The 21799-nt window shown below is 38.6% G+C and overlaps 1 protein-coding gene and 1 long non-coding RNA gene across 5 annotated transcripts in view; one reads left to right on the plus strand and one right to left on the minus strand.

Annotated features, from left to right (window-relative positions):
• LOC132541417 (uncharacterized) overlaps nucleotides 1-6697 on the plus strand; it is a 48113-nt gene extending 41416 nt beyond the window's left edge. Inside the window, exons 2-3 of the long non-coding RNA XR_009552611.1 lie at nucleotides 4611-4773; nucleotides 6340-6697. This is a non-coding gene — a long non-coding RNA (uncharacterized LOC132541417). The remainder of the gene's footprint in view (nucleotides 1-4610; nucleotides 4774-6339) is intronic.
• TGFBR3 (transforming growth factor beta receptor 3) overlaps nucleotides 1-21799 on the minus strand; it is a 231647-nt gene that overhangs the window by 27607 nt on the left and 182241 nt on the right. For all 4 annotated transcript variants that reach the window (XM_060202065.1, XM_016188854.2, XM_060202064.1 and 1 more), the window contains 6 exons: nucleotides 16120-16309; nucleotides 14903-15219; nucleotides 14349-14501; nucleotides 9646-9783; nucleotides 8992-9150; nucleotides 1528-1827 (listed from right to left, as the gene is read on the minus strand). In XM_060202065.1, coding sequence (XP_060058048.1) covers nucleotides 1528-1827; nucleotides 8992-9150; nucleotides 9646-9783; nucleotides 14349-14501; nucleotides 14903-15219; nucleotides 16120-16309 — 1257 coding nt within the window. The remainder of the gene's footprint in view (nucleotides 1-1527; nucleotides 1828-8991; nucleotides 9151-9645; nucleotides 9784-14348; nucleotides 14502-14902; nucleotides 15220-16119; nucleotides 16310-21799) is intronic.

Below are 21799 nucleotides of genomic sequence, written 5' to 3' on the forward strand. Positions count from 1 at the left end.
AAATACAATTTATGTGTGGTCAAGGGACTTGCTAAAAGTTCTATTAGTAAGCAACAGACCTTTCTCAGTCCCTATGCTATTTCCATATTTTTTTGCCCCGAGTATAAATAGCAATTTTAGTTTTAGAATCACCTCCCATGTTAACCTTTGGCACTTAGAACTCTCCTTTGAATGTTCTGGAAGGAATTAATATTAGGGTTAATTTTACAGATTAACACACTATGAAGCTGGTCTGCTCCAGGTTCAGACACAGAGAATAGTAGCTGCCATAGCCATCAATCAGTATAGATACTCAGTTAACTGTGACCCCTTCTGTATCCCTGACTCCTAAAAGTTATTATCAGCCTGCAGGAAACAGATGGGAGCCACAAATCAGCATTAAATTCCATGACTCTGTACCATGACCACCTGCAGGTGAGTGACCAAAAGATTAAGGTATCAATATTTCCAAAGGCACCTAAGGAACCTAAATCACCTCACACAAACAAAGGAGAAAACAAGAAAAAAAAAACTATCTTAGTGATATGATCAATTTTCTGTATGTGCACATGTATTACAAAATTTTCTTTATTGTTATATAAAAATGGATGCCCAAGGGCATATAACAGTGCAAAGCATTCAGATCAACAGCAACCTATCCAATATCAGTATTTTTTTCTCCTACATCAGCATTTACCTCTTACAACTAACGTAGTAAGAGAATTCCCTATACATAATACAGTATTGGCAACAATTTGATTATCAAACCTTTAGGTACTGATATGTGACTTTAAAAGAATCTGAAGTCACCTTACATTGTAAGATACCTACAGAATGCACATGTGAAATTGTGCCTAGTTATGGCAGATCACAGAAATAAAACTGGCAGAAGATACTTTTGTACATAAGGCCACTCCAATGAAGCACCAAATTTACCTTGAAAACCCTCTCCCTATCCCCCCTGCCCCCAAGCAGCTATTTCAGCATAGCAAGGTCAGAGAGTTCTGATTTTTGTTGTAGTAACAGAAAGGGTGGTTCAATTTGGGGAGTGACATGACACAAACATGATGAACCAATATGAAACTAAGGAAAACTGAAATACTTAGTTTCCCTTAGAAGTTCTCCTGGGACAAATTAACCTTATAATTCACAGTAAAGGTCAAAAAACAATTGCAATGCAAGTCTCAGGGACCTGGAAAAAATAATCCTCATACTGAACCTGTCTTTCGGGTTTCTGTACTTTTGATGCTATATATTCTCTGAAAAGCAAAGATAAAGCCGGATTTCTCCTTCAACAGAAAACAGTTTTGATTTACCATTTGTGAAATACTACGTAGCATGTGTGAAAAAATTATACTACCAGGATTAGTTTTCTAAGGTTCCATACAAATCACATTTCTCTGCTAACATCAGTATTACAACTTCAACCTGACAGTTCCCGAACCAAAAACCTCAACCTGTGCAAACTTGTCATTAAATTTCTATGGTAGGTCACTGCCTCCCCTAAGCTGTCAAAATTGCAGTAAAAATGGACGCAGTTCCACTAACCTTAGGTAATTTCTGAGGATCTTTTTCTTTCTTCGTACACAATGTGAGCTCACAATGCAGAAAGAGCAGTGAGGTGTTAAAAACAGACTTAAAAACAAAGCTGAATCGCTTCTTATCTATCTCAGCTTGTGAGGTAGGAAAATGCACTCTCATGGGATTATAGAATTTCACAGAGTCATCTTTAGGACAAATGTTCTCAATGATGGTATAATCAGACATCCTATCAGGGTTTGAGTAAGGAGAGACAAAGCATGTCTGGATGGAAAATCCCAGATCTTGGTCTGCCTTCGTAACAGACACCTACAAAAGAATTAAAAAATTAGATCAGAAGCAAGTTAGCATCTCATTTTTACTTTAAGTACAAAAATAACATATCACCTTGGTCCTTCTGATTGCTTTATTTCCACAATAAACTTACATAGGATTTCTAAAAAGTAACATATGTATATAAAATAGATGTTTTCTATTTAAATTTGATATGGTTGTAACTGGATTATTTAGTTCATATATCACCCTGGAAGATTCAAAGGTGAATAAACCTCTTCAGCTTCTCATTAGTTTTGTGGGAGGTAAAGAAATAAAAACAGACTATGTACCTAAAGTGAATCCTTTTTAAAATTTTTTAAATTATTTTTATTTATTGGGTATACAGTCAGAAATCGAGAGGGTAGGGGGAGACAGAGAGGGAGAGAGAAAGAAAGACACTTGCAGTACTGCTTCACCACTTGCAAAGCCTTCCCCATGCAGGTGGAGAATGGGGGCTTGAACCTGCGTCCTTGAGCATTGTAACGTATGCCACTTGGGACCACTTGGAAGGTATGTTTCAAAAAAAAAAAAAAACTGCTTAAAAATACAGAGGTTAAGATTAGTCAATAAGAGTAGGGCACCAAAATAAAAACCTGGCTAATAATAGAGAGGTTAAGATTAGTCAAAAAGAGTAGGGCACCAAAGTAAAAATCCTGGGGTGAGGGTGAGGGTGGATATTCGGCTTCCTGGGGCGGTGGGGGTGGGGTGGGTGGGTGGGATGGGACACAGTCTTTTGGTGGTGGGAATGGTGTTTATGTATACTCCTATTAATTTGTAGTCATATAAATAACTAATTAATATGAGAGGGGGAAAAATTGATTGTATGTCTCAAACTTTTTAAAGCACAGACTGAGACTTCTTAATACATAGGCTGAGTCTTTGATATGTTGACTCTCTCAAAAGCCTAGACCAGGGAGAACAGAAGCAACTGGTGGCACAGCTATATACAAATAATGTCAAAGGACATAAATTATGGTGATGTTGGGTATTATACAGCAAATCCTAACAAAGGGATTTTTCAAAGTTAACTCAATTACCAAATAATGTGATTATAACAATAACTATCTATTGTCTTCTTGAACCCTAAGACAGCAGGAACCTCACATTTCCACTATAGAGCCTATATTTCCCCCAGTCCTGGACCCTCTAGGGTGGGGCTCACATTCCTGCATGCTTCTCTCAATTCATACCAAATAATATTACATCCACTGATCCCAACCTAATCAACGCAGCATGCTTCCCTTCAGACTGTGTCCAGAGACTTCAGGTGTGGAATGACAACCCTTCAGCTTCACTATTCAGGTGAGACCTTTCCTTTCATAGTACTCTCTAATTCCACTGCAGGCAGTTCACTTCCTAACAAAGTCCCAAACCTAGATATAGACCAGGTCCCATGAGATAGAGCATATGTTCACACATATCCATAAACTAGGGCAAAATATATACCTGAAAGCAAAAGTACACAATAGTCTGCAATGAGTCAGTATAAAGTTCCTAATGAAACAGTATCTACTTAGACTTAGATACCCTCCTTACCTACTTCCTATTATAATTCTCTCACTCACTCCAAAGCTAACCTTAGCAAAGCAAGGACTGCAAAAGTTGAATAAGGGCAAGAGACTGGCATACTTTAATGATGACTCTTTAGTCACTATCATGCCACCCCATCAGCTGGGACCCTATTCAGGGAGTCCTGAGATTCCCAAACAGACATGATGGGCCTAGACCTCAAATAAATTCCTCTATCCATTGTTACCAGTCATCTTTAGCAGGAACAACAAAAAAGACCCCTTTGTGCCCCCCCCCCCAATAAGACCTTGCCCTCAACTTGGATCAACGACAGTAGAGAATGTTCCATCCTCCGAAGGGAGGATGGACAACATACTCTATGCTACACCTGAGGAAGATGGGTCCTGATATTGGGGCAGCTTAGAATGTTCCTACTTATGACCAAAGATTGTGAGCTCAGATCTACAGGGATACAGAGGTCACATAGGCTCCTAAGCTGAATATGGGCCCCAGATCACATCAAATCGATGGGGTTTACAGTCAACAATATTTATACCCCTTCCCTATTTTAGGGAGCTACTCTCTTCCCTGATGCATCTTTCTGGTCTTTTTTCCAGCCATGACATCATCTCCCCAGACAATAACTTGGATCCACCCACATATCAGATTTCAGGCTCAGGGGAAGAAAGAAAAAGAAAAAGAAAAAAAAAAAAACTAGTATAGCTACAGGCCCTTTGAAATGTAACTAAAATATGCCTACTAGCTATCTACAAAATAGAGGACCCCCAAACTCTTCATCTGCCTTTAGGTTCATGATTGCTCAACAATTTGTTTGGCTTTGTATGTTAACTCTCTTTTCAGCCATCAGGTTCCAGATGCTAGTATGATGCCGACCAGACTTCCCTGGACAGATGACCCCACCAATGTGTCCTGGAGCTCCACTTCCCCAGAGCCCCACACTACTATGGAAAGAGAGAGACAGGCTGGGAGTATGGAGTCAATGCCCATGTTCAGCGAGGAGGCAATTACAACCTTCAACCTTCTGCATCCCACTATGACCTTGGGTCCATACTCCCAGAGGGTTAAAGAATAGGAAAGCTATCAGGGGAGAGGATGGGATATGGAGATCTGGTGGTTGGAACTGTGTGGAGTTGTACCTCTCTTATCCTATGGTTTTGTCAGTGTTTCCTTTTTTAAATAAATTTTAAAAAATTAAAAAAAAAAGATTAGTCAACAATTTGTTCTGCTTTATTTCTTAACTCTTTCAGCCACCCGGTGCCAGATGCTAACATGATGCCAACTGGACTTCCCTGGGCAGATGACCCCATCAATGTGTCCTGGAGCCCTACCTCCCCAGATCCCTGCCCCACTAGGGAAAGAAAGAGACAGGCTGGGAGTATGAATCAACCTACCAATGCTCATGTTCAGCGGGTAAGCAATTACAGAAGCCAGACCTTTCACCTCCTGCACCTCATAATATCCTGGGTCCATATGTCCAGAGGGATAATGAATATGGAAGCTATCAAGGGAGGTGATTGGATACAGAGTTCTAGGGGTGAGAATTGTAACCCTCTTATCCTATGGTCTTATCAACATTTCCATTTTATAAAGATTAAAAAAAAAAGAATCTACTTAACCTAGGCATGGAGGGATGAAATTCTAAACTATAAATATTAGAGTGAGACTAAAACATCACATTCAAGTTGCAGATTCATCTAAAGTCCTGCTTCTTGTGGGCAGGCAGAATCAGCCTTTGGGGCTGGGTATTAGGGACAGTACAATCTGGTGGTAATCATGGGCCTGGCAAAGTGTCCCAGCTGCTCACAGGACCAAACCTGACTTTACCAAGGGAATAAATTTTCAACTCATTTACACTTTCCTCTTATAAAACATTTGTATGGGCTATGTACAACCTTGTTATGGTTCTTTTTTTTTAGACACAGAAAATAGTGTTTGGCCAAATGTCAACAGAATTCAAACCTCAATTATCCTGAACTCAGCTAAAATCCCCAGACCAGACTAGATTTTCCATTAGGTGATACATGGACGAAAGTGTGAGCTGTCTCTATTTCATTCTTTGACTAAACTCAGGATAAAAACAAACATGTTAGAAATAAAATTAACCCTTAGTCTTAGGTCACTTGCTCCAGAAACCTTTCAAAAGGCATGAAGATATAAACACATTTTCCACTGAGACAGACAAGGAAAATCCCTGACATGTCACAGGGTATCAGACAATAGCATTATTTTGGAAGATCGTTATGTAGTTAACTACAAAACACTCAACAATACAGATGATTATGATAACATCATGTTGTTCCTTAAAGTTTACTCCCTCAGAATAAACAAGCACTGTTAATTTTAGCATCTATATTTTATAATTGAAGGAAAAACTGAATTGTGACAGGGTCAACTCAACCAGGTTCTAGATGTGACCTAGGGAGAACACTTAGTAAGAAATCTTTTCATAAGTAGCATTTGGTTGCTCTGTGACAATTCACACTTTATCAAGTCCTCATAAATAAGTCACTTAATCTTGGAAAGAAGACCAATCATATATGTCTATTACACTAAAATGTGATCTTTAACATCAATTTAGAAGTTACAATATGACAGAAGAAAGATCTATCTTCCCTTGAATTTCAAAGAAAGCCTGGAATGGCATATATCTAGGATATCTCCTGGACTTTTTTTTTTTTAATCTCCAAACTTTGCTCTGGAGGAAAAAGTACCAATGAATCTTTTACTTATTCCTAGAAACAAGTAATAGAAGGACTAGAAGCTTTGGAGTAGATGAGCCCCAGGAAATCAGTTTCTTCCCATATAGAATAAAGACACTAATTCTTACTAGAAACAATTATGAGGGTATTTTTAAAGTCAAAATTACATGCAGACAGCACAGTTCCCAGCTAGTCAATAAATGCCAGCTATTCTTAGTCAAAACTATTTTAGATATAAATTGGGGGGATTATAAACTGCTTTTAATTTTTTTCCAAGATGAACAAAGTTAGAGGGAAATTGTTACTGTGTGACCACCATTATTCAAAGACAACCAAAGACCAGGTGGCAAAACTGAAAAGTGTCTTAGATTACAGGAAAGGAAGAAGGCATAGTGGCGGTGGGCTGTGATAAAAGGGATAGATGGGAGAAGAAACCTGGAAGTCATTTTTTTGGACTAAGTCAATGACTTCATTGTTTTATTTGACTTAAAAGTTTTCCATTAGCAGTGGAACTTGAACTGAGAAACAAAGATTAAGCATGGTTGCTATCCTACATAAAATAATATTTACAGACTCTCCCATATTGTAGTCAGTTTTAAACAATTTTAAAATAAAGCAATCTACACAATATTTTCCTCTTCCTCAAATTCTTCTCAATATATTTGATGTTTTAACTACTAGTTAAAAGATTTTAATCCAAGCATTCACTTGACAATCAATGGTTTTGACTCAATTTAAATTATGAAAGCTATAAATGATATATTAAGAAGATATGAAATAGAAAATAAAATAAAAGGCAAAATGCATTTTAAGTAAGCCAACATAAGGGCAACTGGAGAAAAATCAAAACACTTAGCAAGCATTACATGAGGAAGGACCGGACTCGTGTTAACAGAAAGCAGCAAAGCCATAAATCAGAAAAACCAACTGGGGGTAAAGTGGTGGTACACCTGGTTAGGCATACATAAGTGCAAGGACCTGGGTTCAAGCCCCTGCTTCCCACCTACAGTGGATCCACTTCACAAGTGGTGAAACAGGTCTACTGGTGTCTATCAACCGACTTGTCCTCTCTCAATTTCTCTCTGTCCTATCTAATAAAAAAATGAGAAGGGGGCAGTTGTTACTATGTGACAAGTCACACAATTTCAAAACAACAGGCTGCATTTAAGCAACACCCTTGAAGTCCACAGCACAAGAAGGATTCATACACATAGCCAGAATTGTTGAGACAAAAACAATGATCTTGGGGGAGCCCGGCGGTGTCGCAGCGGGTGCACATGGTGCAAGGACCCACGGAAGGATCCTGGTTCCAGCCCCCAGCTCCCCACCTGCAGGGGGTTCGCTTCACAGGCAACGAAGCGGGTGTGCAGGTGTCTATCTTTCTCTCCCTTCTGTCTTCCCCATCTCTCTTGATGTCTCTCTGTCCTCTCCAACAACAATAGCAATAACAACAACAACAACAACGATGAACAAGAGCAACAAAAGGGAAAAAAAATAAACAATGATCTTGGATTAAGACGTCTGTAACTAGGAAGAGCATGTAGAAAGCAGCATGTTTTCCCCAAGAGGAGAAAGAAGGTTGTACCCAAAGAAAAAGAAGGCCTTTCAAAACAGGGAATCCAAAAAAAAGGAGGCAAGATCCAAGAAAATGTCTGGAGTCAGTGGGCTATATCCAGAATCAGTACAAATGTGAGAGGGACTTATCTTCCTAGAATAAAAATATGTGCACTGAAATAATTTTTTAATATATGGAAGTATTCCATTTAGATCTCTTAAACTTCTCTCTCCTTCAATAGTGAAATAGAGCAGCTTATAGCCTAGCATCAAACCCAGCTCATCGAACGATGACTTCCCTGTAAGAAGAGCAGACATTCTGGGGCCATAAGGATATTTATCTTCTCTATAATCCAATTTATGAACCAGAATAACTGCACTGTTAAGAGGTTCTGCTTCCTCCTGTTTCATATGATACTTTAAGAACAAGTGACAGCAGTGCCCAGTGGGCAACACTGTAGATTTTGGAGCCAGTCAGCCCAAGTATGGACATTGATTCTGAGATGACTAAACATGAACTATAAGACCTTCAACAAGCATGTATACCTCGATTTTCTCATCCATGAAATAGGAAAATTAATAGTCCCACTTCCCAGGGCTAATTTGAAGAGAAAATTAATTACAAGAACACTATGTTTGGCACGTATTAAATCTTACATAAAATATCAGCCATTATTTTATTATTACCATCACAAGCACACATTTCTGAGGTCATTCCACGACTATTAGCGATTATTACTGTAATGAATGGGAAATTGTTTTAATAAATTTATATTTAGATCATGATCTAGAAAGGAATAATTTTCATAAGATATGGTAGTATACAGAATTTCACTAAAGGAAATATGTGAGATAGCTTGACATATTTTATGGTTGGGACTGGAAAGATGGATCAATGGTATAGTACATGCCTTACATGGTTGCGGCTCTGGGTTGACCTCTGGAACAACATAAAAACAACGGAAAAGTAAAAAACAAACAGAATATCATAAATGGCAGAGAAGTGCCTTGCTCTGTGTTTCATTAAAAAAGAAAAAAAAAGGAACATTTCATTATTACCTCTGACTGTAGCTACTATTACTGATAAATCAAGGACATGGCTTTATTGGCTTTATTAATAGAATTCAAAGTCTGAATTTTATAAAACAATCATGTACATAAAGTACTCTTGCCATTTAGCATAATGTAGTAAATTCTGAAATTTCCTGCTTTGGTTAGAAATCAACACAGAAGCATTTTTCTAGGTCAAGCCTTCATTTATAGCTGATTACAAGGCCATGCAGAAGAGCAGAAAGAGGTCCTTCCATGGTTCCTTAGACCCAGGAGCGACTACATCTCAATGTCAGAAAGCCCAAGGTTAACACTGAGGTCTCACCTCGACATAAACGGGTCCATTTTCTGCCACAGAGAAGACCCCCTGGAAGGGCACCAGAAACAGATCTGTGTTGTATAGTTCCATGTTGAAGGTGATGTTTCCATTGGGAGTGTCTTGGAAAGTACTGGGATTCCTAGCCTTTTGCAGACTGCAGTTGAACTAACAACAGCAAAAGAACACATGGAGAGAAATCATAGTCAAATAAAGGACGAAGGCCCTAGAGCTACATGAGCTTTGATTTTTAAGACCCACACCCACTGCTCACCCCCCAGTAATTCTTAACTAAAGTCAACAACAAAATAAACAAAAAAACATAATTCCAAAGCAAGTTGAGGGGAGTGGTTCAGTGGGTAGAGGATTTGCATGCATTTAGCCCTAGGATCCATACATGCTCCATATATGCTCTGCATATGCTTGAGCGGTGCTCAGGCCTCTTGTTCCCTCTCACACGCAAAATAAATAAATAAATCTTAGCAAAAAGAAATCTTGTCACCATGGAGGTGGCTCAGCAGGTATATACAGAATTTGCATGCCTGAAATTAGCACAGTCTATGCCTGAATGGTGCTCTGATTCTTTATTCTTTCTCACAATATAAATAAGGAAGTCTTTAAAAAAAAAATCCCACATGCTACCCATTGCAAACAAACACATACCACAATTGCAGGCCTACTAGAGAAAGGAGCATCTCCTTCATCCACATCTCCTGGAAATCCACTGTCACCTGACTCCAAATCTTCATAACCATCTGGCCAACCACTGCTATCCCCAGGAGATGGGACCTGTATTACAATCTAAAAGGCAAAGAAAGTATAATGTTATAAAAAGCACTAAGTTAGAAACTAAAAATCTGACTTAAAAGAAAAATACTTTTTTATGATTTTATTTTCAAAGAGATGGAAAATAAGAGCCCTGTGCATATTCAAGTTAGGATTTAAACTAAAATATGTGTTTTCCTTTGTAGAATCATATAAACTATTTCAAACAATAGGAAAATATTAGACACTAATGAGGTTGTCAGTAGGTCTACCCATACAGTTGGAGGAGGAAGTTTTTTTTTAACATAAATATTCATATTGAAAACTCTAATACCAAAGGGTGATTAAATAGAAGGAACCTTTGTATTTGTAACCTACAAGATCTGTACAAAGTGGGGCCAGATGGCAGCATACCTGGTAAAGTGCACATGTGCAAGGTCCCACGTACAAGCCCCTAGTTCCACTTTTGGGGGGGGCTTCATGAGCAGTGGAGCAGTACTGCAGATGTCTCTCCTCTCTGTCTCTTGTGTGTCTCTTTCTCCCTCTCCATAACCCTCTATCAAAAAAAGGGGGGAAATGGTGGAGTAGTACAGAAAACAAGTGTGTGAACCCACGTAGAAAAAAAAAATAAATAAAAACAAAAATATTGTATAAATTTTGGTTTCAGGTATAAACTCCTGAGCCATTCCCATATATAATCTTATATTTGCTGCTTGTACTCTTCTCTTGTGCTTCAATCTCTCTTCTTCTTTTCTAATTTCTTCTGCTAATACTCTCTTTCCCACCCCTCTTTTCTCATTCTTCTGCTTAGTCTCTCTGGGTCTGGGGCATCACTGCTCCAAACTGGCCTTTTCATATGGAGAGAGACAGAGAGACGGAGGGAGAGAGGTACAGTGAGATTGTACCAGACTACAATCTGCCCTAAATTTTTGCTTAATGTACAGTTAATGAGAGTTTTAGTTCGGAACAGTCTATCTTATTTCATATTGAAATGATTACACCTAGATTAATCATTGTTTCCACAAAAAATTGACACAAGGACTGTAACTTCATAAATAAAATAAAGAGCTACACTGTGGCGCACCTAGTTGAGTACACACATTATAGTGTTCAAAGACCAGGGTTCAAGTCCCTGGTCCCCATCTGGAGGGGGAACGCTTCATGAGTGGTGAAACAATGCTGCAGGTGTCTCCCTTTTTTCCCTTTTCTTTATCTCTCCCCTTCTATTTCAGCTTCTTTCTGTCTCTATTCAATAAATAAATAAAATATTTAAAAATATTCACTGAAAGGAAATAAAGTAAAACTATCTCTATTATTGACTAGGACTTCAAATTTAAATATTGATGCAACTAATGCCAAGTACTTATAGTATTGTTTTCCTAGGTACCTTTAATATATGTGAATCTGTATATATGATGATATTTATAGTTTTAAAATTTATTTTATGCTATATAAGTATATTATATAGTAGTTATTTTATGTATACAAGCACACACAGGAATTTACCAAATTATTTATTTACTTATTTATTGGGTAGAGAGAAAAGCCAAGAAGGAAGAGGGAGAAAGACACCTGCAATACTGTTTCAACCTCATGAAATTTTCCCACTGCAGGTGGGGACTGGGGACTTGAACCTGGGTCCTTGAACATTGTAATATGCACTCAGCAGGGTATACCACCACCCAACCCTTCACAAAAGAATTTTTTTTTGCCTCCAGGGTTATTGCTGGGGCTCTGTGCCTGCACCATGAATCCACTGCTCCTGAAGGCTATTTTTTCCCCTTTTGTTTCCCTGGTTGTTTTTATCATTGTTGTAGCTATTATTATTGTTTTTTATCATTGTCATTGTTGTTGGATAGGACAGAGAGAAATGGAGAGAGGAGGGGAAGACAGAGAGAAAGACAGACACCTGTAGACCTGCTTCACTGCCTGTGAAGCGACTACCCTGAAGGTGGAGAGCCAGGGGCTCAAACAGGGATTCTTACACTGGTCCTTGCGCCTTGCACCATGTGCACTTAACCCGCTGCACTACTGCCCAACTCCCTACACAAAATAATTTTTAAGGGCCCACTATATACCTTTCGCACCTGAGACAAATGATACCTTACCCCCCAAAATGACATATCTTTGAATTACAGATTATCATAGTCCATCACTGGTGTTAACTTGACACAAGATTAAAATTCTAAAATGAAGTATATAAAATATACTATAGTTAGAAAACTGGATAATTTTAAGAAAATTAGTGTTGCAGTTGGCAGGTGAGTATTTACCACTGAAATCAAAGGTTTATAAATTACTGTCATAAGAAAGGGTGGCTAGCTAGGCCAAGTTTGGTGTTGAGGAACAGTTAGTGAACCAGAGACTAGGGAGCTGGGTCCAGCCCTTGTTTTGCCATTATCTAAGCAAGTCTCCTAACTCTATAGAGTTGGATTTTCTCACCTGTGAAACAAGAAAGTTGAATGAGATTATTTTAGGTTCTTTCTAGTTCTAATATTCTCAGTGTTTGAACAATAGCAGACTTTAACTCATGGGACAGCCCCTACAAAAGCTGTACTGACCAGAATGAGAGATCACCAGACTCTCCTCTGTTGGCTGTTGGCTGGCAGTGGATTGAAGGAGTTAGCTGTGTCCTGCCCTCTTCCCTGTCAAAGCTGGAGTACATATATGCTAAGTACAAACACATACATTACATCAAAGGAGGACACAGAAGACACAGCTTGGAACTTGGAGCCTTATTTTAATCATAAAAATGAACTCTAGGGGGCTGGGTGGTATCGCAGCATGTTAAGCACACATGGTGTAAAGAGCATGGACCACCATAAGGATGGCAGTTTGAGGCCCCAGCTCCCCACCTGCAGGGGGTGGGGAGGATTACTTCACAAGAAGGTCTGCAGCTATCTATCTTTCTCTCCCCCTCTATCTTCCCTTCCTCTCAATTTCACTCTGTCCTATTCAACAACAGCAATAGCAACATGGACATCAAAAATGGGAAAATGGTCTCTAGGAGCAGTGGATTTGTAGCAGGCACTGAGCCTCAGCAATAACCCTGGAGACAGAAAAAAAAAAAACCTCCGAACCATCAGACATGAAAAAATGCTGAGCCACTGATGATGGGGAAATGCACACAAAAAAGCAACAATGTCACACCTTCACTTCACACCTGTGAGAATGTCTAACAACTGAAAAGACAGGAACTCAACTGTGGAAGAAAGAGTCTGTGGGGTAAAAAGGGATTCTCCTATACTGCTGGTGGGAATGTAAGTTGGTTCAACTTCCTTGGAAAATAGTTTGGAGATTCATCAGAACTCTAGAAATGGACCCACTTTATGGCCCAGCAATACCTCTCCTAGCGATTTACCTAGGGAAAACAAAAACACCTATCCCAAAAGACCTATGCACAACAATGTTCATTGTAGCACAGTCTGTAATAGTCCAAACTTGGAAGCAACACAGATGCCCAAAAACAATTGAATGGGTAAGGAATTTATATTACATATACACAATGTAGTATTATACATCTATCAGGAATGATGAGGGCATCTCCTTTGCAATAGTGTGGCATAATGTTGAGTGAGACAAGCCAGGAAGAGAAGGACCAATGCCAAATGATTTCACTTATAGGTGGAACTTAAGAACAAAGAACAGTAAGGGAAAACACAAGGTGAAACTTGAACTGGAGGTGGTATATTGTTCCAAAGCAAAGGACTCTGGGAAAGAGGGAAAAGGACAGGATGAAGAGACACTGGGGTCCTGTTGTGTCTCCTAGACACCAACCAGAGGGAGATGAGAGGTTATGCCTATGTGTTAAATACTACACTTTACTATAATGTAAGCCATTAACCCCCAACTAAAAATAAGTAACTGTGGATGACAAAACCAATACTATAAAGTCATTTTGAGATTGCGTATTTCAAGCTGTGTTAATATCCACTGTCTGCTGTCTCTCTCTGAATGAGTAGATTTAGTTAAAAGAGAAGGATGTTGATGAACTAACAAGGATGACGCTTGGAAAGTGAAGATTAGATATTGCAGTAGATTTTCACTGTGGGCAGAAGAATGTGTGGGATCTTCTGGGTAACATCAAAAGTAGATTTTTTCTCAGGTTAGGGTCTTTCTTAAAGGTGGAGATAAGAATAACTTCTTGATGGTTCTTTCCAGATCTCTCTTTGAGTTACCTCTTGAGGGAAAAGTCCTCCTAATTATGGACACACTGAGAAAACCAATCTTGTTAATTCTGATGGACAGAGGTGCTCATTCAGTTCATAAGTTTGGCTTCTACCCTCATAAGGACCAGGATTTTCTTTCAGTTCGGAAAGTTCTGTAAATTTGTTTATATATCATTTATAATACGTGTTTATAAAGTTAAGGACAATACTCCACCCATGAAAACAGATTCTCTCAATCTCCACAGATTCATCAATAAAACAGATAAGTTAGTGCAGGTTAAATTATAATACATCTAATTGTATTAAGAACTGCCACTTAAGTCTTGGGGGATAAACGCCTCCTCATTATCATAAAAACTGTACGTCAGGTTCTAAGGTAGCAGTCAGCAAAGCTTGGGCAAAGGGTCAGGCTGAGTTCTGGAGGACACTCACAGAGTTATAATAAACCACACCATCAGGAGCCAGCTGCTGGTGTCGAGTACCACAGCCATTCATTGGAGATTCCAAAATGAAGTGGGTGCTGTTCATCCTGGCCTTGCAGGAAGGATCCAACAATGTGAGCTCCATCTCAGAGTAACTCTTTGCCTGAAACAACAACCACCACACAGACATAAGTAGGGGACCTACAGACTGCAGTACAGAGCCTGATCTTCCATTTCAAAGCTTGCTGGAGGCCTGTGCTCCCCTCCCCCTTCACCTCTCTCCAGCCTACCACCTCTCAAAAGCTCAACAACTGTGTTTGTTGGCCTTGAAAATTCAATAACAAAATATTGACACACAAGGATCTGGAAGCCCCTCTCACTGAGAACAACAGGAACTGGCTGAGAATCTCAGCCAAGGGGAAGTGAGCCCATCCAAGTGAGAAAACAGTATCAATTCTCTGGGAGTTCAAAAATAAAAGAGTTAGAGGGAAATAGCTAACACAGGCTGGGGGCAAGATGCAGAGGAAGTGGCCTTCTCTTTTCTCCTTAAGAAATTGCACTGACCTGAAAAGAATCTTTTTCCACAGCCACAATCATCTTTTCATTGTCACATCTGACTGACAGGGCAATGTCCATACGCCCCTGCATCTCTTCAGGCTCTCTGGGTCTAGGAATCAGGTGTATGCTGGGCATAATGGAGTCCTTTCGCTGGGGGATTCCATCTTGTCCCCCTTCCTTCCGGCCTTTCCTGGGTAAGCCAGGCAAGGGGAAAGGGAAACCTCCATTTTGGCCTCCTCCTCCCCGGATAGGCAGCGTGTCCGAGCTCAGCAGGATTTGTAGCTCAGGAGGGATGGTATAGACTTCCTCATCTCTCATCTCCTCTGGTTGGGGTGGAAGAAGATAAAACGTCATCATTGTTTAGTGCCAAGTAAAAGTCCTCATTATTAAGAGGCAGAATAGAACTGGGAAACGTTATACATGTATAAACTACTGTATTTACTGTTGAATGTAGAACATTAATTCCCCAATAAAGAAATTTTTTTAAAAAAGAGGAAGAATAGGAGGAATTAGCACAGAACAGGGATGTATAAAATCACTCTGGACAAGCAAGACATAAAAAAGATGTATAAGGCCAGGGAGGTGGCTCAGCCTCTTTCCATGTGTAAAGTCCTGACTTTGATCTGCGACACTATCTGAGAGCAAAATGAGAGAATTCTGCAGATGGTGAAGCAGTGGTTTGTATATTCTCTCATAAGAAAACAAAATTAGGAATGTTTTGAACAAAGAAGCTTATTTTTCTGTTCCACGGTTTCCAAGTTTTTAAATTAAGGAGTCTGATTGGCGTATCGCACCAAAGTAAAAGATTCTGGGGTGAGGGTGGGTGGGTGGGAAAATAAATAAATAAATAACTAACTTCTTAACTTGGAGGGCACGTAAATAAAGAACTTCTTAACTTGGAAGGCACGTTACAATCACTCTGGAATCTTGAAAATCAGTTCCTCTGTCCAGAGTGCATCCCATGTCAGCTTCTACTGGGGGCTGGTGAGGTAGCTCACCTGAAAGGTTGCCTGATTTTCCATATATTTAGCCATGTGTTCAGCCTTAATTATCACGTATTTAACCCAGGTTCAAGCCCGTGGTACACCACATGGGAGTACTGTGGCACTAAGGGAATTTTTGGTGCTGCTATATCTCTATCTCTCTCTTTTCATTCTATCTGAAAAAGTCAACCCAGAGAGATGAAGCATCAGTGAGGATAAAAACAAGACCTTCATACTTACCATTATTTTCAAGCCGAAGATGGAATCTATTGGCCACAGGAGCCACTGTATATGATGTTATAGGACTGTAACCATTGTCCAAAGCCCATTTAACCAAATTCTCTTGGGTTGAAGGAATGTCATCTCTTACTGATTTGGTCATTATCATGGATCTTTCGCTCTCTTTCCCAAAGCCAATACTATTCGGAGCCTGAGAAGAATAGCAACATTTTACTCATAAGTCTAAAATTAAATAGTGAATTAAATGAGAATAATTAAATAACTAAAGCAAATAGATTATATTTGTATATAAGAGAAGTATTTGACATTAATATCTATTTTCCTTAGGCTAAGAACACCAATGTGAAAAGCTTCAGTAGTATATTGATAAACATTCAAATTTAAGACAGCTACATATGAGATAAACCTGAATTATATCTGTTTAATCTATTAGTAATGCTATGCTATTCAACGTCAATTAATGTTAAAATTATTAACATATAGGGAGAGCAAAATTGTATGCCAAACTTTCCCTTACTTTTATTTTTAAAACTTTTTTGTTGTTGTTGTTGCAACTGGAGTCTTTTGCATGTGCAATTTCACCACTTTCAGCTTGACATTTTCATTTATACAGAGACACCACAGCACCAGATCTTGCTCCTGGTGGCATGGTCCTCTCCATATGATGCTGGGTTTCAAACTTGGGCCATGTTGATAACAAGGCATGAACTCTGGCAAATTGTCTCTATTTTAAAATTTTTACATAGTATACAGAAATGCATGTTATATTTCCAAGGGGAAAAAAAAGTCTATTCTTATATCTCCTGCATCCTAAATTTAAATGAGAAGAACATAAAAAGGACTCTGACTAATTATGCAGAATACAATAGGTAAGTTTTTGCACCATCTTCTGGTCTAATAGCAGAGCTGAAGGCTACAGAGAGGATCCCAAAAGGAAGGCATCATATTTTCAACTACTGTTTCAGCAGCGCTAGAAAGTCCTTCCAGCAAGCAAACTATGCCATTTTCATGCAGTATAAAAATCACTTTAATTTCCATGCCCAATCATTTTCTTCTGCATATATGTAGCATTTTTCTTAAATTCCTCATTTTCTTCCCTTTCTGTTTGCCCCTAACATGACTGAATATTAATCCTTTTCCACTGTAAAATCACAGACAATTCACAGGCTTCTAAATTCTCTCAGCACTTCGGTTGTGGGATATTGACTGAGGACACACATTTTCAACTCAAAGATTAAAGGATCTCACCCAGTGTATCTATATGTTACCCAAATTGCTTATCTGAGGAAAAAAGTGCCAGACTGAATCACAATCATGCATGCAAAGAAACCCGGACAGACCTTTAACTACATCCTATAGTCATCTGCAAAAAACAAAACAAAACAACTCAGCTGCAGAGGTTCAGATTACTACAATTCTCACACTCATTCAGTTTTTCATGGGAAGGAAGGGTTAAAGAAAAAAAAAGAAATAGGAAACTAAAACAAGGTAAAATAGAGTCCAATTTGTTCCTAGAGCTCTATTCTTTTAGGTAACAGCCTTTTCTTAAGCACAGCTTCTTCCAGCCTTTCAAAGCAGTGTATTGTTTTGATTGGCTGGAGTTACAACATTGGCCTAAATAATACTGCTTGGCCTCATCTGCCCTAGTCTCTCATGTTGTTTGACAACTGAGAAAATACTGTATTTCCAGACTATTGTCATCATATCTGCCACCTGTCCTTTTATTCCATATGGACTGACCTGTTTATACCTTTCCACATTAAATCTAGGTGCTGTCAGTACAACTCATATTAATTACACCTTGGGTCTTGCGAGGCTAGAAATCTATCTACACATTTGTAAAGCAGCGAGACAATGGGACAATAACAAGTTGGACACGTTGGTTCTCAGCAATGTGCAAATTCTTCATCCTGTCTTTCTGGGAGTCTACAAGCTTTTTCAAGGTCTTGGTTTAGCAATTGCAAGTGGAAGTGCTCATGGAGTTCTCCAAATATCACTACCATCTTTCCCAGTCACATCTTCATGAAAGAATGATGACTCTGAGTGCTGGCCCCTCCCCACTCATGTTACCAACACATGCTTGCACAGGGTGGTGGTGTCTGAAGAAGTGTTGGCCAGTAAGTATAGTGCACATTCCCACCAGGATTTAAAAATGTCTTTTCCAAGAGTAAGTTAGCTACTGGCAACCTTGAAGTACGGAGGCCACATAAATTAGTACTACAGGAAATTTCTAACAAGTTTCCTCCATCTTTGGTTTGAAGTTCTTCCAAAATGTGATTATGTCTGGTTCATAAAGGATCTGAAGAACAAAAAACCAGAGCTGGGCCTGTCAATGTGGACACATTTTAGCATTCCCATTCTTGACTATAGCTCAGTTCTTTGAGTTCCTGTGAATTATTCTGTCATTTGAAGGGTCCATGCTGATATACAGACATATATTACACACTACAATAGTACTCTTATTTTAATTTATCCCAACAAATTCTTTACGGTTCCTTTAGAAGTCTTCTCTTTTTTATTTTGCTTAGAGAAGTTATTTTCTCCTATAGACAAAATTATAGAATTGTTCATGGAAGGAAGATAAATTCCTTTTCTTTTTTACAGCAGACACTAAACAAAAAGCTTTTCCTATTATCTTACTCAATTCTACACCCAAATACAAGGAGATAGGCCTTTTTAGAAACAGGGAACTTGAGACTCACAGAAGTAGCACATGTGCCTGAGGAATTAACATTCGCAGGCAGAGCACTTTATATTAAATATTCAGTGTTGGGCAGTACGCCAACTCCCCCCTGCTTAATGCCGTGATCTATTTACATAATCACTATTTTATCTGAGACCTGCCCTGTTTGCAGGGCACTGGTTTATTCCCCACTGGTTCTCACTCTCTTTTCACTCCACCCCCTCTCCTAGTCACACCCTGTTTTTACACCCTACCACTTCCTTCCTGGAGAGTATAAATGCAGATGAATAAAGCCAGCATGGCACTGCTTCCCAGCTAAGCCATGAGTCCCTAGTTGTCAGTCTCCTGCCCACAAAGCTAGCCCAGTATCTGGCTCCTGAACAGGGACCGGCAATTCAGTATGCATTTAAATACCTAAACTTGTAAATGAATAAAAGACTGAATGTACAAATAAATTCTGCTAATCCTGACAACAGCTCTCAGTGCAAATACTATTTGTCATCATTCCCATTTCACAGGTGAAATGCCCATTATCAACAGAAAGGAATGACAACTGGAGACAGAGTTTGAGTCCAGCCCTATTTGGTATCAAAGCTGGGAATTTGTATTCTCTACCACTATGTCTCTAAAATAAACAAAGTATCTAAACCATTTTATTCTTGCTAAGCACAGCTTTCTTTCTTTTTCTTCCCTTTCCTTCTCTCTCTCTTTCTTTCTTATTATTACTTTTTTAAAGCAGATACCTTTCCTTCATAGTACAGTCAATTCACATCTGAGATGGGGAGTGAAGAAATCACAAAGAATGAAACTGATTGGGGGAATAAAAAAGAACATCATGAAACATTACCTAATTGTTTAGTAATGTTGTCATGCATTGTACAAAACTGGCCTGAAACAGGAGTATAGCCAAGGAAAGGAATATAAACAAATCTTGTACTAGGATGAGCAATCTCATTTCTAGCCTTTCTGATTCGTTGAGGAATGAAGGCATTCAAAGCTAACTCCAGGACTGTATGGACCAGGCACACATACTCTAGGATAGAAAGAGCCACTGAAGGGTCAGAACCCAAAGAACATTTATACAAAAACTCCAGCACGGAATTAAAACATACCGTATGTTTTGGTCTTTCAAAGCATGATTCCCTTTCCTGTTTTTGTTATTCTGAAATTAAAAACATATGGTTGGTGTGCCTTGCAGTAAATATTGCAGACTCTCCAGGACACCAACACCTCTCACGTCATGCCAGGGAAGGCAATCAATATCTCTGACATGAGAAAATCACAACTAGATGTTGTGCTCAACACCAAATTAATATGACATCATTACAAGTGATGGCTTATTGGTTCTTTATAACATTGAAGAAAAAAAAACTCACAGGAACTAGAGAAAGTTACTTTAAAATTAATATGTGTATGCTCAGGGCTTTTCCTGATATCTTTGGTGGGGACTTTCATAGGGACTCTGCTTTTGTTCTTGCTATACCACAAGGGAAGTACCATGAATGACTAACACCAAAATCAAAGGCAACCCCTCTCCCAAGATGTTAAAAACACAGAATCCACTGCAGGTAGTGAAAGAGAAATCAACCATTATCTTAAAAAAAAAAAAAAAAAAGCACACAAACCTAGTAACTGGCAGAAGACATTTGCCTATCACACAACTGACAAGAGATTGATATCAAACATCTATAAAGAAAGCCTAGAACTCAACAACAAAATACCCAACCCAACTCGAAAGTACGCAAAATATCTGAACAGTTTTCTAAAGAAGATATAGAGATGGTACACAGAATTAAAACAAAAAATGCTGCACTTCACTTATCACTAGATAAGTGCAAATTAAGACAACAATGAGATACCACCCCACAGCTGTGAGAATGGCCTACATCAACAAAACAGGAAATGGCAAGTGCTGGCAAGGATATGGAGAACAAGGAACTTTATACACTGTTGGTAGGAATGCAAACTGGTGTAGCCCTCTGGAAAATAGTATAGGGAGACCTTAAACAAGTAAAAATGGAAATACTCTGTGATCCTATAATACCACTCCCAGGCATATATCCAAAGGATATGAAAACACTAATTCAGAGGCGTATATGCACCCATTACCAAGGAATGGAAGCAATCTAAGTTCCCATTGACAGAGAACTGAATTAAAAAGTTTTAGAACATAAATTCAATGGAATACTACTCTGCAATTTAAAAAGACAATATTGCATCCTTTGGGATAAAATGGATGGAATTGTTGGTGATTATGCTTAGTAAAGTAAGAGTCAACTGACAACTACTGGATGGTTTCACTCATATGTTGGATATATAGAAAAGAAACACAAGAACTTAACAAAGAGCAACCAAACTATCTCTAGGACCTTGTGATAATTATGGTGGTTATTTTGGGTGGGTGGTGGTAGTAATAGAACTTTTGTGGTGGCTGCATGTGTAACTATATCCCTGTAATTTTATAATCTTGAAATCATAAAAAAAACACTAAAAATTAAAATAAAGAGCCATAGGAGTGACAGAAAAAAATATTGTTGAATTAATAAAATAAAAAGTGCATGAAAATTTGAACCTATCAAATAGATGCTCAAATGAAGTAATTATCTTAAACATGAAGAAAGGTAGAGCTCATGATTTGTGTCTAAGAGTCCCTAGGTTTGATCCTAGCAAAGAGGAGGGTTTTTCTTTATTTTTCAGAATGACACATTCCAAAATTCCTGTTCAGTAGTTATCTAAAGATTTGAAATCTTATTTTGTAGCCAGCCAGGTGGCTCAACTGGTAAAACTTAGGACTTGCCGTGGGTTTGATCCCTGATACTGTATATGCCAGACCACTGGTATAGTTTCTGTAAAATGAATATTTAAAAGAAATCTTTTAAAAAATATTTGCTTTAAAGAGAAAAATGCTTTTTTAAAAAAAACCAAATTTGAACATTAATCTTTTTTTAAAAAAACTAGCTGCTATTTGCCTATCATGCCAAAGAGTACACCAAATAC

Source organism: Erinaceus europaeus, chromosome 11, assembly GCF_950295315.1.
Source record: "Erinaceus europaeus chromosome 11, mEriEur2.1, whole genome shotgun sequence".
In the NCBI taxonomy this organism is placed as follows: domain Eukaryota; kingdom Metazoa; phylum Chordata; class Mammalia; order Eulipotyphla; family Erinaceidae; genus Erinaceus; species Erinaceus europaeus.